Genomic DNA, 17,710 nt, shown 5'->3' with positions numbered 1-17,710 from the left:
CACTGAACTTGGGCATGAATTCATTGATGCACTTTTCTTAGCTCCCTGGCCAGGAGCATTATGGTGTCACAGTGTACTGTGTGAATTAGGTTTTCTCTATATCTGTATATGATATGTTAGTTTCCTAGGGCTGCCATAACAAAGGAGCACAAGCTGGGTGGCTTAAACAACAGAAATGTATTGTCTTACAGTTCTGAAGCTAGTGCATCAGAAGGGTTAGTTTCTTCTGAAGGCTTTCCATTATTCTTTGTTCCTGGTGGTTTGATGGCAACTTTGGTGTTTCTTGGCTTGTAGATCCTTGCCTTCGTCATCACATTGTGTGCTCTTTGTGTGCATGTCTCTCTCCAAATTTCTCCTTTTTGTAAGGACACCAGTCATCAGATTAGGGCTTGCCCTAATTTTAATTTGATTATCTCAGTAAAGACTCTGTCTCCAAATAAAGTCACATTCTGAGCTACTGGGTGTTATTCGTCACATGAATTTTGGAGAGACAGAATTCAACCCATAACTGATATTGCCAGAAGCAAGTAGAAAGGCAAGGCAGCTTCCGGTAGTTTTCTATTACTGTCCCTTCCATGATGAAAGGGGTCCAATGTAATCAGCTTTCCACCAGACAGTTGACTGAATCTCCCAAGGAATGGTGGTATTGTGGAAACTCATTGTTGGCCTCTTCTCTTGGCAAGTCAAGTATTTGTTGGTAGCAATGGTCAGATAAATCTTGGTGTGGGACTGTCTTGTTGATTTGTATGCACAGCCTCAATTCCTGTTACCATGGCCATTTGTATGTAGACCCATTGAGCAAGCATTCAGATGGCTGTGGTGGTATTGGTATTCACAAAATAGATCATCTTGTCTATCTGATTACTAAAAATTTCCTCTGTAGTAGATGGCCTTTGCTGAACATTCTCAAGGAAAACTGTTTCCCTTGCATTCTGTTCTCAGAAAAACTCCTGATAAGTTCAACAGTGCACCTCTTTCCCAGACTTCTGGTTACCGATCTTTTACTCTTACTCTCCTTCTTGGCTTCTGTCCATACTTTATCATAGCGCTATACATCTGGCCATCTCTTTCTATACAAAAGGGACAGTAAGATGTACTGCCCAAAGTTGTGCACAGGGCTACTCTTTTAAAAGAGGTTAAGTCATAGCAGTTGTTTACTTCACTTTGGGCTGCTTCTAACAGTATGAAACCCTTTGAAAACCAAGTTCAAGATTTTCCCTCATTATTTGATCATAAAGAATTCCCAAAAGTGCCGTAGATACTGGTTGAAGGAGGGGCAGCAGTAAAGCAGAAGTAGGTACTGTGGGAGTCTGGGACTGCTGCACATGCAACTTATTTGTGCCTCCTGAACCTGCTCAAGTCGAATTTCAGTCTCCCATTTTGATGATGGGTTGCTGCTGTTCATGCCCAGTTTTAGGCTTGGTAGATGAGATAGATCACATCAGCTCAAGTCTCATGGTCATTTAATGTCCCATGGCCAACCATTCTGTTCCTATCAGGACTCCCTATCAAGCCAACAATTGTTTTACAAAGAGAGAGAAGTCCATTATGTTTTTAAAAGGTGAATTTGTTCCAGTGCAGTAAATATGTTAAACAGCAGTTTTAGTGTAGCCTAAATTTTGTGTTATTTATGTACAGTTTTGTTCATGAGAAGTACTAGATGAACACAGAACACTGTACACAGCTGCACTGGGCCACATAGGAGTACATAAAATGTACACACCCCAAACATCTACTGGCTCCCTCATTTTACCATGTTTATTATCCCATGAGTCTGTGTTTCTATTCTTTCACAATGGTGAACTTTTTGGGAAAAAAGCACCTGTTCCACATCCCGAACATATCTAAGCAATCTTGTTCAAAAATATCAGGCAGTACATACAAAAGGAAAGTTTTAAGTGTTGAAGAAAAGCTTGAAACAAACATTTGGGAAGAAATAAGGATATGCTATATCCTGAGCAACAGGCATAAAGGAATGCACATTGTGAAGCATCAGAGACAGTGCCACAAATATAATACAGCCAGCCTGTCGTGAAATGCTGGGATAGGCATAAAGAAATAGGAGAAAAGTAAAGATGGTTGAGCATTTGAATTAAAGATCAAAGAGTGAAAAAATCAGGAACACCCCTTTCCATCTAGATCTTTATATACAAAGCCTTTTTAAGGAAATAACTATATCCTGCAGAAGTAGCTTCTTTCGGTGCCACTAGTGGTTGCTTTAGTAGTTTCAAACAGTGCTGCAAATTCCTAAGCCATCAGCTGTCACGCAGAGCAATGAGTGCAGATGGGAAAGCTGCAAAAGAATTTTCCAGGTGTGATACAGAAGTAAACAAAAGGAAGCAACTGTACATTGAATTAAACTCTAAATTTTGACAAAACAGGTATCTGTTACAAATGCCTGCCTTACAAGTCCCAAATCTGAAAGACAGAAAAGAGGAATTAGGGCTTTGAAAGATGGCATTACTTGATGTTCAGCACTAGTGCCAGGTAGAGACTTAGAGCTAAAACCAATAGTAGTTTATTACTTACCAAACTGAGCTGAGCCTTTTAAAAGAAATAAAGTCAGCCTTAGAGTTCACTATAGGTATAGAAAAAATGGATTTGGATTGCCCAAATCTGCATTGATACTTCTACTTAATTCTTGTCTGTTGTAAGAGAATTATTGTAAAAACAATAGCAAGTGAAAAAAACTTTCCTTAAAAACTCTTATAATGCATCAAGCCTGCCTATTTACAAAAACCGAACTCAACCCCATTTTTTTCTTCTTTTTGCCTCAGAAAACCACCGCTCTGAGATAGCCCTGTGATAAAAGTGTGATTACATCATTTATGGCTTACTATTTAAAGTGAGCCCTATTAGGGCTTTCTAGAGACACTATACAACATCCTTGTTAGCCAGATTCTTTGAGACCATTGGCATCTGCTTGTTGGTCAAGAAACCCAAGTGGCAGAGCACCTTGTACTGTATCCTGGACTGCTACAGAGTCTTCTCTTCATGTGGGCCCAATTCATAACTGTGACAGTGTTAAAGAGTTAGTTTGTAAACAAATTAAGCAGCACACACCATAATGAAGTGTACCTTGCCTCCAATATTGAAGGAGGCTGACCAAGTGTTGTGCTTCTTTCTCGTAGAGTTAAACAATATGCACCCTTTTTTCTTTCCTTTTTTTTTTTTTTTGAATGGCATTTGCAACATGCCCCAGATTGGATCCCTCATAAAATTCATGAAAGTGGTGGTCCCCAGAATTTGAGGGGGGTTATTCCTCACTCTTTGGCATGCATGTGTCTTACTAAGGTACCCACTGCTTCCTGCCTACCAGGTCCAGTCAGTGTGATGTCTTCGGTGTAGATGATTAAAGTGAATTCTGTGCACTGTGCAAAACTATCAGTCCTAGAGTACTGTATGAGGAAAGAGCAAGAGAGTTACCATAACCCTAAAGACAGTGAAGGTGCATCTAACACTGACCCTGCCCAGATGAAAACAATTGCTTTGGCTTGTCCTTTCTAATTGGGATGGGGACAGTGGGGGAAGAAGCATCTGACAGATTGATAACTGCACAGTTTTATTGATTTGCTCCAGTAAAAATACCACATCTGGTTTAGTAGTTAAAATCAGGGTCATCACCTCTTTGTTTATGATAACCCGAAACCCATCATCTAGCTCTCGTATAGGCCAAGGAACCCCATTTCATTGGGATGGGATGGTGATACTGTCTCTCAGTTCCTTCAGGAATATGCTATTGCTGCTGCTGCTGCTTGTACTTCTCTTCTTCCTCTTCCTACCCCTTCCTCTGCTCCTTCGTGGTTTTAGGAACTTGGATTTGTTTTTTTCCTACAATAATGGCCCTTCGTGGGCCAAGGAGCTAATACGAGATTGCTGCCAGTCCTAAATATATCTGCTCCAGCTCTGCATTCTGGAATGGGAAAAATAACCACAAGATTAATTCATAACCCTACAGCCCACTGAGACAGATTTAGGCCCACACTCTGTGTATCACCTGTCTTGTATAAAGCTCTGGTGTTACCACTGGATTGCATAGGTATTTTAAGTCACCAGGGATTAGCAGAGCTGGCAGAAGTGTTAAATCTGAGAGTAGAGAGCAAATGAGAGGTATACCATCTACTGAATGTTTAATTTGTACTATCATATATTTGATTCCCAAAAGATACTTACTGCTTTCCAAACGTCAGACTTTTTTTTATTAAGGTAAAATTCACATAGCATAAAATTAACCATTTTAGAATGAACAGTTCATTGCTAGTCTACCATCCCGTCTGGTCCCAAAATCTTTCTATCACCCCATACTAGCCTGCCATCCCTTTTAAGTCGTTTCTCTCCTTTCATTCCTCCCCCCAGCCCTGGGCAGCCACCAGTCTGCTTTCTGTCTGTGGATTTACCTGTTCTGGATATTTCATGTAAATAGAAGCACACAATATGTTACCTTTTGTGTCTAGCTTTCACTTAGCATAATGTTTTTGGAGGTTCATCCACATTGTAGCAAGTATCAGTACTTTTTTTTAAGGCTGAATATCATTTTGTGTATATACTACAGTTTGTTTATCCATTCATTCTTTGATGGACAGGAATGTGCTATGTGAATGACTAAGGTTTAGGAAACATTTACATAGTAGAAAAACAGCAGTTTACAGTTAGATACCTAAGTTTCTATTCCTGCCTCAGATAGTTATCTATGACCTAAAAGGTTTATTCTTGGCGTTTCAGTGTCTTCAGCTGTTAAGTGAGGATGGCAGTATGAATTTCTGAGGGTTTTGAAATGCTTTCTCCATGTATTAGTGTTTTTTTACCTAGCTCAAAATCCTTTGCTTTCTTAATAAAGGCTGACCTCAATTTAGCACTGCAGGCCAAATGCAGTATTAGCTCTGATTTAATTTTTCAGCCTAGTAGCCTATCCATGGTCTCTGTGCTTCAACCCAAATGGGCCATTCACTAATATAAAAACACATGGAGTTTTCTTCTTCCTCTTCCAAACTTCCATAGTATTTTATTTGCTTCTGTCTTGTGGAACTCCATCTTACACCTCTGTGCAGCAGAGGTATCACTCACAATTTAGTATTTCTATTTTGGGTAGGGAAAGAAAAATAACATTTAGTTGTTGGATAAGAAAGGAGGTAGAAGAGAAAACATGAGGCTGTATTTTTCCATATCTTGATTATATGGCATGTGGTATAGTTCTAAGCAGAGTTAGATAAATGTTTTTTGATTGACTGAAATGCAAGATTTTTCTTATGCATGAACCCCAAAAATCTTTTTTTTTTTTTTTTAAGATTTATTCATTTATTTTGAGAGGGAGAGAGAGAATCTCAAGCAGACCTTCCGCTGAGCCTCTTGTGAGGCTTGATCCCACAACCTTGGGATCATGACCTGAGCTGAAACCAAGAGTCAGACACTTAACTGACTGAGCCACCCAGGTGCCCCTTAGATGTGGAATTTTAACCAGTTTCTTTAAGTCCAGTTAAGTGACAAGAGATTATATGAGTAACTATAATTATTCCCAGATTAATGTTTTGGCTTCACATAAGTTTATTATTCATGTTACTTTTATGTTATGGCTGAACAATTAATACTTAAGCCATTCTGTGAATCAGCACCAAATGAAAAGTAAACTTTTTTCTCTCAGTATTTGAAATTTGTAGGGAGGTATAAAAGTGTGAGCATAGATGAGATATTTGAATCTTTTTTTTTATTTGCCATTAGCAGATATACTTCAGAATATCCAAATTATTTAGAATAATTTGAGGAACATTCTAGTCTTTTTGCAGATTTATCTCATTTTGAGTGTTTATGAATGAAGTGTGAGTTATTGGATAGGCAGTAAAGGTCTTTTTGTGATCGTAAAGCAGCAATATTTTTTATCCTTAAAGATACTAATTTGTCAGTTTTCACAAGAAATAGAAACATTTCTGAATTCTTAATGTGGTAAGCTCCAAATCAAGTCAAATATAAATGTAATTGTCTTAAGACTGTTAGCGTTATAGATGTTCTCCTTAATTGGTTTTTTTTTTTCTTTCCATTAGGGAGAGGAATCAAATGAGTCTGCAGAATCTAGTAGTAATTGGGAAAAGCAAGAAAGTATTGTATTGAAATTGCAAAAGGAATTTCCCAATTTTGATAAACAGGTAGGTGGTCGTGGACAGAAATATAATCAGTGTGTACTAAATATTTGGAACAAAATAGTGTTTGAGAAAAACTGTGGAAAAGCTTAGGGTGTGTTTTGCATTTTCCTAATTAAATATACTCCTTTATCAATATTATAAAATACTTTTATACTGCTTGTTAATTCTTTACGTTGTTTATTTACCTTAATTGCCAACTTTATCAGCACAGTAACCATAATCATAACAAACATAACAGTTGGAACTCATATATGAAATGTGAATATGTAGAAAGCCAAGGCAACTGTTTTAGCTTTTTTCATATTCTTGTCCTTTAAATTTTTCATTAAGAATTTTAAAGGGTTAGGGGTGCCTGGTTGACTGAGTCGGAAGAGCGTGACTCTTGATCTCAGGATCGTGGGTTTGAGCCTCACATTGGGTGTAGAGATTACTGAAAAAAGAAACTTAAAAAAAATAATCTTAAAGTATAATACTGCATTTCAGTACTTTAGTATTCCATAAGCTTTGTTCTACTTGCTAAGTAGTAAGAGTGCTTTCAGAGTCTGTATAAAGATTCATGCCAAACTTGCTTCTCTTCCATCACCTGATTGTATGTAGAAGCACATTATTTGTTAAACATTTAGAATACATTCACACTTGCATTGATTTATTCAAGTATATGCACAGGTAGTACAGCTGCTGAATTCTGATAAGCTAAATGCAAAATCTTGTTGGTTGGTTCTTTACATGTGTTGAAACTATATGTTTTGAAGGTAGCAGTTTGAAAAAGCCTAGCTGCATGGTATGTTTAATTGAACAAACATTTTTGATCCTCATGTGTTCAGAGCCTTCATAGGGAGAATAGAAATGCAGAAAAAGTCTAGCTTCCTTTCCTTTGAAGACTTATAAATTCGCAGAGGTGAAATTTTATACATACAGAAAGAATTTGTAAAGCTGCATATAAACAAATGTGAAATAATCAGATACGAATTTTCAAGTGATTTACTTATTTTTAAAAGAGCATAAAAGTTTTTTACAAGTTGCTAATTTTAGATTTTTAACAAAAAGATCAATGACTTATTTCTAGGAACTAAGGGAAGTACTCAAGGAACATGAATGGATGTACACAGAAGCTTTAGAATCTTTAAAAGTGTTTGCAGAAGACCAAGGTAATTAGCTCTTCTGTCCTAGAAAACACATAATTCCTGTCATGTTCTGTATTTTGGAATATAAGAAAATGTAAACCTATTGGGTAATTATCAGAGAATGGGATTGCAAAAGATCTTGGAAATAATGATGTAAAAATTTTTTAAATGAGCAGTTTCCAAATGTTTTGGCTTGTTCTATAATGGCAGTGTAAAATGAAATAGTAAATATCTTTTTCCATTTGGCTTTTTTTTTTTTTTGATAGTTAAGGCTACTTTTAAATTACCATGTTTTATTGAATATAAAAGGAACATTTTTTATATTTTAACAGCACACAGGATGGATCTTCTGATTGCTGGTGGTTTATAATCCCTGTAATGTAGGTGTCCTAGCCTGCTCTTACATGAATAATCAGAAGCACCAGTATCAGAAACCTAAAAGATGAATATCACTGGCATGGAAGAAAGTCCCTAAACCTGTATTGGAGCACTTTTAACTTTCAGAACCAAATGTTAGAGGATAAGTAGTGGAGAAGAGTTGAATCACACATGTTTAGTAACATCCCTATGAAGAGCTGATCTAATTGATTCCTGCTTGATTACAGAACCAGCTTTAAAAACCCAGTACAGTGGTTTTAGGTTTTTTTGGTTTTGTTCTTTAATAAATTATTTTAAGAAATACCTTAGTACCAGTGCTCTTGATGGCACAGAGAATGAGATTGTGTGTGGGGGGGAAAAAGCCACCAATATCACCAATTCTGTGTCTGAAAAATGATTCAAAAGAGATTATGAATGTGAAGAATTTGAGAACTGCCTTATCCCAGTTTTTCTGTCTTTTATATGTGCATATGAATGTATGATAATCAGTGTATAAGTCTGAAAGCCCTTTGTGTAAGTAAAACAGACATTCTAAACAGTAAAGTATTATGTAATAGATTAACTGGTAAGAAATAACAGAGTTATCTTCAATCACAGGCATCTTAGAAATCAATGGAGTATGATAGGTTAACCAGTGTAGCAATGTTTTTAATAGTATATTTCAATAGATGGACATGGTGATGGAAAATTAATATAATAGGAATGGTTTTAATTTAGGGTGAACATGTTTTTGCTATACCTGTCAGTGTTGGCATGGAGATGGGGCTGCTAAGTAGCATCTGGGATATCTTACAGAAATGCAGCTACCATTTATATTCTCAGGACCTTTGTTAGAAAATGGGGGTTTTTATTCATTTTTATTTTTTAGTAATCGCCTGTTTTTGAAGCTAACTATTTCAACTCATTGTACAACTTCAAATTCCACTTCAGTATTTCTCTTTAAAGCATATCAGAATTTAACAAGTTATAGTTGAATTCTGTATTCAAAAGGAAAATAACGCATTTAGGTAATTTTTTCTTATTTGAGGGCTTGTATCTTTATATTTATATTTAATTTATATCTTCCTAACTTAGTTATTTTTATCTTTCTACACAGATATGCAGTATGCTTCACAAAGTGAATTTCCAAATGGAAAAGAAGCTTCCTCAAGAAGTCAGAATTACCCTAAAAATGCAGCTAAAACAAAATTGAAACAGAAATGTTCCATGAAACCACAAAATGGTTTTAACAAGAAACGTAAAAAAAATGTATTTAATCCTAAGAGAGTTATTGAAGACTCTGAATACGATTCGGGCTCTGATGTGGGTAGTTCACTAGATGAGGACTACAGTAGTGGTGAAGAAGTGATGGAGGATGGCTATAAGGGTAAAATTCTTCACTTTCTTCAAGATGCTTCAATTGGTGAACTTACTTTGATTCCTCAGTGTTCTCAGAAAAAGGCTCAGAAGATAACAGAACTCCGGCCCTTTAATAGTTGGGAAGCTCTGGTAAGGCTACATTTTTTTCCCTGTGTGTGTGTGTGTGTGTGTGTGTGTGTGTGTGTGTGTGTTTAATTCACAGTATCGTTTATAGTCAAGGTGTCTTCAGCCCAGGGAGGCATAAATGGGTGGCCTTATCCTGTGTAGAGGCAAACATTACTTTCATTGTAAGCCAATAGTATTTCAAATAGTGTCATATGACCTAATTTTGAATGAATTAAGGGGTGATTTTCCTGAAAAAACCCAAGCTGATTGGCTGGGCATACTGTCACTCATTCTTTTGCATAGAAACTTGGTTCATTTCACTGCAGAAGAAGAAATTAGAGCTTACATTTAGGAAGGAGTTGCTTGCTAGCCTGTTCTGATCTGTTACTGCTGAGATACCATGCAGAAAGCAAGAATGGCAGAAATTTTACTACAACTACTTGAAGAGCAGTAGCAACGTCGAGGGGAGCTCCATGATTCAAGATGCCAGCCTAAGTGTTTTATGCTTCACCACAAAAGAAGCAAGTGTTTATTTTCTTTTTCTTTTAAAAATGACAGCTCAATCTCTAACATGTTTTTCTTGGTTAAACAACACGGCCATTTTATGGAGTGTAGCAGGCTGCAGCGTTTTTAATTGGAAAAGATAGAAAAGTGTGTGAAGCCTAGAATTCAAGCGTTAGGTGAAGGGAAGGCATAAGCAACTGGTAAGTACACTTTGCATGATCCTTTTATGGAATTCAATTTCCTATAAGCAAGTGTTATCCAAATACTTGTATTTTGAGTTTTGCAAGTCTCGGTGAGCAAATTTTATTCATACAGAGAAATATAAGAACTCTGTCTTTTCAGTTTTGCCTTGACTTTTGTGAGAATGTAGGCTTTTATAGCATGAATTATATACAGGCCCTGCTGTGAGAGCAATATGGATGATTTTTTACAGCTTTCGAAGATGAAGTGCCTCTTGAAGCTTTAGAAATTTTAAGGAAGTTTTATTCCCTATCTTAAGGAGTAAAGTTGTTTTGTGGTTAATTTTATACTTGTGACAAATCTGTAAGAGCCTAAGTTCCCTTAATAAGTATCTTTACAGTGGTAGTATGGGAGGGTACCTGAACAGTGGTTCTGAAAAGCATTTTTAAAAAAATTAAGATATTTGAAAAATAAAGAAACAACATTACTGGCATTTCATAGCTTAAAAAAATAAAATAAATAAAGCCATTTGTTTTGCCTAAAGCCTTTGCTTTTCCAGAGAACATCTGTCAAAGCAGGTCCTTTTCAAAACTTGTTCGGCTTTGCCTGAGTGATTTATTTGTTAAAGTATTTGCTGAAGGGCTTTCTTGTTCTTCTTTTCTTCTTTATTTTAATCTTTAATGGTCTCCTATGTTATTGCAGAGTCGGTTGCTTAGGCTTGTTGGGATTCTAATTTATTTAATAAGGAATGCAATTATCTACACCACTGTGTTTAGTAACTGTAACTACTTGCCCAAATATCTTATAGTAAAAGTAAGTTATACCAGACTTATATGTGCCAGATGCTTTTAAAAATATTCAACTTAACGTGTAGAAAGCATAGTTCCCCTGCTAATTAATTGGCATAGTTTAAATTAGCCTCAACATGAAATTTTTGTGGATTATGCGTTACCTAGGTAAATCTTCTATTGTATCTGATCCCTCTTTAAAAATTGAACACAAAGATTTTTTTGCTAGCTATTTATTTAAATGTTGGTTATTTTATGTAACAGTTAAAAAGTAAACTTGCTACATCAGCAAAAAACAGGGTTTTGTTGTTCTGAAAAATGTAGGTAAATGAAGAGTTTTTGGAAATGAACAGTAACATTAGCACATCTGTGTATATAAGCTTTGAATTTTAATTTGTGTAAAACTTTAAGCTTCTACTTTCAGTCACTTTAGAATTTTCAGTGTGACTGATTTAGAGAGCAATTTCATCTTAAAATCATCAAAGGTAAAGTTAATATTATGTACATTTTAGTAAAAAGCTGTATATGATATACTCCTTTCCTGTTATTCAGAAAGGTTTAATAATGTACCTATAAACAACTTCAGAAAGAAATAAAAAAAAACGACTTTTGTTTTCATAGCTGCTGTTTTTAGAAATTCCTATGAGAATTAGTTGAAATTTTAATTATGACAGTCATACTATAATGACAATTACATGGCATTATATATTAAGATCAGCATGTAAATGATAGTAGTCTTAACATTGTTGAAGCTTATTTTGTCTTAAGGATTGAGGAATTTATCAGAATTTTAAAAGTCATTTATATTTCATTTAAAAATGCATACTGAGCTAACAAATCAAGTACACGTTTTAATTATTTTTGTTAAAAATGAAGTCTGTGACATTCGTAGGTTAATGTAATCATTAGTATTTCATTGTCTTATAAAAATAGTTCAAATGTGAAAATTATGTTTACAGTGCCTTTTAAAACAAAATTTGAAAAGTACCTCAGTTATGACTTTCCTTTTCAGAGAAATACACTTTTTAAACATTAAATGCTGTAAGATATGCTAGTCACCCTTATTTTACATGAGTAAAATGTGTTTAACTAAATAAGTGCATTGTGTACGAGTGTTTATGTTTGCAGCTTTACACCTATTGTTTTCTTTGAATCAGAATTTAAATACTGTTTGTCAAATTTTTTCATAATTTTTCCATCTCATTTTTCTGCTTAATAGTGGTAAAGTATGTGTTTATTGTAAGAAACCACAACATCAAATCCTGTAGACTTTGGAAATACAGCAAACCAATAATATCAGTTTAACATGTACAATTAATGTGGTAAAATTGGGATTTTAATTGCCAAATTTCACTCATTTGATTGCATCAGTTCACTAACCTTTCACTAACAACTTACTGAGTTTTTGTCTAGCCTTGTGCCTTGGGACGCTATTACATCTGTGATTATCTTATGATGTTGCATCTTTATACTTAAATCAGGATGTAATGTATGCTGACCAAAGCAAGATTCATGAGTAACTCATTCATGGATAACTCAACCTAAAAACTTTTCATATATGCATCTACTTCCTTAACATTTAGGTCGGTGTAGATGCAGTTTTCCTTGATCCTTAACAATGCAACCCAGGTTTTCGTTCATGTTAAAATACTTTATGTTCCTCATTGTGCAGTTCCAGTTTACTAGTAACTCAGACCCCAGGTTTCCTTTTTTGCTTTCTCAGTTGTTATTGTAAAATGTCTTCTTAAGTTTGTCACATAAAGCATTGTAATGCCTGTTACTTCCTTCCTGATAGGATGATTTTCAGTAAATTCAGCTTTATTTTAATCTGTATAAGTTTGATAAACATTTATAAAAAAATTATAAATGCATTCTGAGCACTTCGTCAGATGCTGCCAGGTATTTGTATCTGTGAATAAGATTAGGACTCTGTCCTTATAAATGTTACTTGTTAGGTGTGGGGTCAAATCTGGTTTTAAACAATCCCCCCCCCCCGCATCAATTCAAAAATACTTGTAAGAGTGACACACTGTGGTGGGAGAGAGGTACTTCAATTTGTGACTATTTTTAAAAGAAAAAAGTCTTTAGAGTGATACTTGAGTTTTTAATCAAAGTGATCGTAATCAGGGCCATATTGATATTCTTTTTTTTCTTTCCATGCAGTTATCCAGGAAGTAGGAATTGCTTTCTTTTTATTCCTTCCACCCGAAAAAAAAAAAATAGCTTTATCTCTTTTTTTGAGGAATGCTTTTTCTTTGTCTAAAATAGTACCTTCAGTAACAAAGAAGAAAGTTAGTGATAATTCTACCAAAGATACCCACCACCTAAGACTGTATTGAGCATCTATTTGGGCATCCATTTGTATATTTCATACTATATAAATAGGACCATATTTTCTATGTTCATCAGTAACTTTAGACTTACTAGTAGATCCTGCATTTACGGAGTATTTTCATTTCTTAAATCCTTTCTTGGTGAGGCTAAGTAATTTATAGAATTCTTACATGCATTTTGTCTTCAGAAAACAGTAACAACAGTACAGTATTCTTACATATTTCCTTAAGTGCTGGCCTGTCTCTTTCACAAAAACAAACATACACACCACTAATGAAGATAAGTTTTGATTTTTATTATTCATGTATTTGGATTAACAAGTTAAATAATTCTACATGCTTGTTTCCTCCAAAAATCCGTATTCACCCCTTTCTCCAGCCTGTTTCCCACACTGCAAATAACTGCTGTCACTTCTTTTGTCTGATTCATATCACTTCCATATCTCTAGGTAATATAAGCATAAGGCTATTTTTAATTTTTGTTTTAGGTCTTATCTGTTGACATGATATTATAACACTATGGTGAGATGAACTCTCATTGTCAATCTCCCCTCCCATGCCCATTTCCTATTCCCTGGTCCTACTAATAGAAGTTAATAATAGGATAATTTTGAAGATCAGTTTTTAGTTATCTACATTGTTGTCACTATATAAATGCTTTTCTTAGCTTAGCCATGTAGAATATTGCATGATATTGCTTAGCATTTTGTTTTCTCTAGGTATTAGTTGTCTTGGTTTTTCTGTTTGCTTAATCTTCTATATATTTATTATTTCAACTCTAAAATTTTCCTCAGTTGTCCAAATTTCCCCTCAGTTTTTAGACACTTCAGGTATTCCATCAGTTTCATCTTCCTGAGAAAGTCTCTTTGGGATCTTAATGACCTGCTCTGGTTTACACTGGTTGGATTATGTATGGGCCTGCTATTCATCTGTGGCTTTGGGCTCTCATTTCCCTGACATCCTCGGGAAAACTTATTGTCTCTCTTGTGTAGGATCTCTTCTTCCTGAACTTCACGCATGCCTCTTTATTCCCTTGGTTTTATGAGTACATACTAAGCTAAGAGGTGGAGGTGGGTGAATTATATAGTGGAGCTAGATGACCTGGCTTTGAATCCCAATTCTGACATTTCCAGCAGTTTATCTGACCTTCAGCAAGTTCTTATTCTCCATTTCTTCATCTTTAAGTAGGGTGTATTTATGGTACTGACTGGTGGGACTTCTAAGTGTTAAATAAAGTAAACGTCCATTTAGTTGCCCAGTTCTTAGCAAATGTTAGCTGCAAATATCCACAATATTTTGCATTGGAAGTGTTGTATATGTTACTAGTGAAATGCTAAGAAACTGTTGTTTTCTGCTTATCCCCCTTGCAGTTATAGCTATATTGAATGGAACTTTTTTGGATCAGTTTTTCTTTATTTTAAAACTCCTTCTGGGCTTTAAACAGATTTATGGCTAGTTACATTACCCACAGTATATTAAGACAACATTTTTCAGCCGTCCTTGTGGTATTTTGACAAAGTTCTGTCCAATGGTATATAAGCAGAAGTATATTAGGACTTTTGGAAAGTGTCTTTAATAGAATCCCTTTTTCCTGTTGATTGAGATGTCATTATGGTGGCAGGAACCCCACATACTGAGGATATGAAGCACCAAAGTAGAAAAATCCTTGACTTGGGAACCATCATGCCAAATCTGAAGTGCTTCTGCAGGTCTTCATTTACATTGGAGAGAAATAAACTTACATTTTATTTAAACCCCTGATTTGGGTTTACTGTTACTCATAACTGAACCTAATCCTAACAACTTCATCTTTTAGTGAAACTTTTTCCGTGAAAATCTGGTGTTTTACATTCATGGATAGTGTATTACTGCCAGATAGATTTAAATTCTAAACTAGCAACAATAATTTGGATCATCTCTAATGTCGGTTTGCTTATATGGGAGGAAGGGTAGGGACAATAGGAAGCCCCAGGGAGATAAATTTTGACTTCAAAAATAACCAAAATGTCAAGTTCATTGAAAAATCTTAGTAACCAACTCAAACTGATGCAGTATCCTGAAATAAGAGTTACCTTTTGTACTCTCCTTTATTTCCCCTACAAGAATTTCAAACATAAAAATTAGAATAGTGTAGTGAACCCCCATGTCTTCATCAGCGGCTTCAGTTCCTAGCTGATGTCTGACTTTGTTTCATCTTTACCCTCATCCACTTCCTTCCTTCTCGTATTATTTTGAAGCAAATCTCGGAGTTTATTTTATCCATAAAAATTTAAATAGATATCAAAAAAGATTTTTTCCCTAAACAAAACTACATTGTCATACCTAATAAAAATCATCAATAATTCCTTAATATTAGAACATATCCATTCAGTGTTCAGATTGTTTCTCATAAATGCCATAAATTTTTTTTTCTAAGTAAGCTTGAGTTAGAATCCATTAAATAAGGTCCACATACTGAAATTGTTATCAGTCTTTTAATTCTATTTTAACCTATAGGTTCCCCAGTCCATCTATCTCTCTCTCTCTTCCTCTGATATCTTTAGTGAAGGAACTGGATCATTTGTTCTACAGCTTCCCTGTCTAGATTTTTCTGCTTATACCTCCCTAGTATAGTTTAACACATTCCTCTGGATCAGTATTTTCTGTAAAATTACAATTAGAAGGTTAAATGCTCCCACCACTACTGTTACATGGTTGTTGATGTGTTCTTTCATCAGGAGAGTTATGTCTAGTTGTTTCTTTTTTGTACTGTTTATCTCTTTTCTAGATTCTGACATAATTGAATTGATCTTCTTTGGGTCAAAATAGTTCTTTCTTATTTCTGGCCTTATTACTCTGAAAGAACTTTCTAGATCTTAGATTATATTAGTCTCTTTGGGAAGTGCCCGTGAAATTTTGTTCTTTCCCTTGTAATACAAATCATTACACTTAAAATTATTCATTGCATGTCTTTCCCAACAACTATAAACCACATGAGGACAGGGACTGTGTCTACACATCAGATGTCTTCACCAGCCAGGGTACTATCTGCTAAAAAATTAAAATATAGTAAATGGTAGTTGTTTACAGGAAAAAGATTTGTTTTTTTAAACTTTTAAGGTTTTTTTTTTTTTTTTTTTAAACTTAGGGAGGTACTAATTGTAGTGAAAAAACAGTATGGACTTTGGAATCTTACCCTACTTTATGACCTTGGAAATTGAACCTTGGTTTATTCATCCAGAATTGGTGAATTGATCTTAAGTTATTGTGAAGATTTAATGAGTTAGTAAAAGACATCTAGTAGTTTCTAGCACATACATGGTACACAGTATTTGTTTCTTCTTTATTTCCTGGTTAGTCTTACTTGTTCACTCACACACGTACACATCAGAAGCATACACATTTATCCACAACAGGCATGAGATTGGGTTTCTGGTCTGTATTAGGGTTCCATTTAAAAATTTATTTATTTTTTAAAATGATTTACTTATTTATTGAGAGAAAGAGCGCGAGTGGCAGGGAGAGGCAGAGGGAAAGGGAAAGAGAATCCTTAGGCAGACTCTCCACTGAGCGCAGAGCCCTGATGCTTGGGCCCGCCTGGGGCCTTGATCCTAGGACTTGGTCCAGGGACCCTGAGACCATGACCTGAACCAAAATCAAGAGCAGGCCACTTAACCAACTGAGCCACCTGGGAGCTCCTGAAAATATTTTAATTAGAAGTTCTAATAGAGGGGCGCCCGGGTGGCTCAGTGGGTTAAGCGTCTGCCTTTGTCTCGGGTCATGATTCCAGGGTCCTAGGATGGAGCCCTGGTATCAGCCCGGCATCAGACTCCCTGTTCAGTGGTGAGTCTGCTTCTCCCTCTCCCTCTGCTTGTCCCCCTCGCTCGTGTTCTCTCTCTCAAAATAAATCTTTAAAAAAAAAGTTCTAACAGAACCTCCTGAAAATCTTCAAGGCACTGATTCTTATATATCCTGGTGTTTATGTATAAATCTTTTCCCTGGAAAGCACAAAGTGGGAGGTCACATTGTGATTGTTAATGTTGCCCTTGTGAAGATGTAAAGTCGTGTGCAAATAACTTTGTATTTCACAGTGCCATTTTGTGAAGTGCTAATAAGTTTTTGTTTTGTTTTTTAATCCTGCAGTATAATAACAACATGGCTTTGGAATAGAGTGGAAATTTTATTTCTTTCCAACTTTTTCTAAGTTAGATATGAAAAAGTATATTATTATAAATGCATTTTTGATGAAATTATCTTTGTATATCCTGTAAGTGTTGAATTTGTATTATTTGAGCTTCTCTGTGAATTTAGATACACTGTGATCACAAAGATTATTTAGAGTTGTTAATGTGATTCTTGTTGTAACTTGAAAGAATATGCTAAATAAGATGATATGAATCAAAATCATGTAGTTTTATCTTAACAGGTGATTTTACTCTAGTTTCTTTCTTCTTTTAAAGAAAAGATTTTATTCATTTGAGACAGAGAGAGAGCATGAGCAGGGAGAGCAGCAGAGGGAGAAGGAGAAGCAGGCTCCCTGCTGAGCCAGGAGCCTGATGTGGGGCTCGATCCCAAGACCCTGGAATCATGACCTGAGCTGAAGGCAGATGCTTAACCCTGAGCCACCTAGGCACCCATTTACTCTAGTTTATTCATTTCTGGATTGTGGGATCTCTCTTTTTGCCCAACAAGGTTTTTAGTTTTTAGACAGCTGTGGGTGGGCCTTTCTGTTCCTCTTCACTAAAAGTTTTTTTTTTTTATAAGGTTCTTCAGGATATTTTTTTTCCAGCTGTCTATGGAAAAATTCTAATTCTTTTATAGCTTTT

At 35.4% G+C, this 17,710-nt stretch overlaps 1 protein-coding gene across 5 annotated transcripts in view; it reads left to right on the top strand.

The window, feature by feature from the left end:
* Window positions 1–17,710, top strand: part of SMARCAD1 (SNF2 related chromatin remodeling ATPase with DExD box 1) — a 76,697-nt gene that overhangs the window by 32,974 nt on the left and 26,013 nt on the right. For all 5 annotated transcript variants that reach the window (XM_006733526.2, XM_031028406.2, XM_006733527.3 and 2 more), the window contains exons 7-9: window positions 6,036–6,137; window positions 7,201–7,282; window positions 8,733–9,124. In XM_006733526.2, the coding sequence (XP_006733589.1) occupies window positions 6,036–6,137; window positions 7,201–7,282; window positions 8,733–9,124 (576 nt within the window). The remainder of the gene's footprint in view (window positions 1–6,035; window positions 6,138–7,200; window positions 7,283–8,732; window positions 9,125–17,710) is intronic.

This window comes from Leptonychotes weddellii, chromosome 2 (assembly GCF_054177405.1).
Source record: "Leptonychotes weddellii isolate Sample4059 chromosome 2, ASM5417740v2, whole genome shotgun sequence".
In the NCBI taxonomy this organism is placed as follows: Eukaryota; Metazoa; Chordata; class Mammalia; order Carnivora; family Phocidae; genus Leptonychotes; species Leptonychotes weddellii.
The sequence above is the reverse complement of the archived record's forward strand: the minus strand, read 5'-3'. Positions and strand labels throughout refer to the sequence as shown.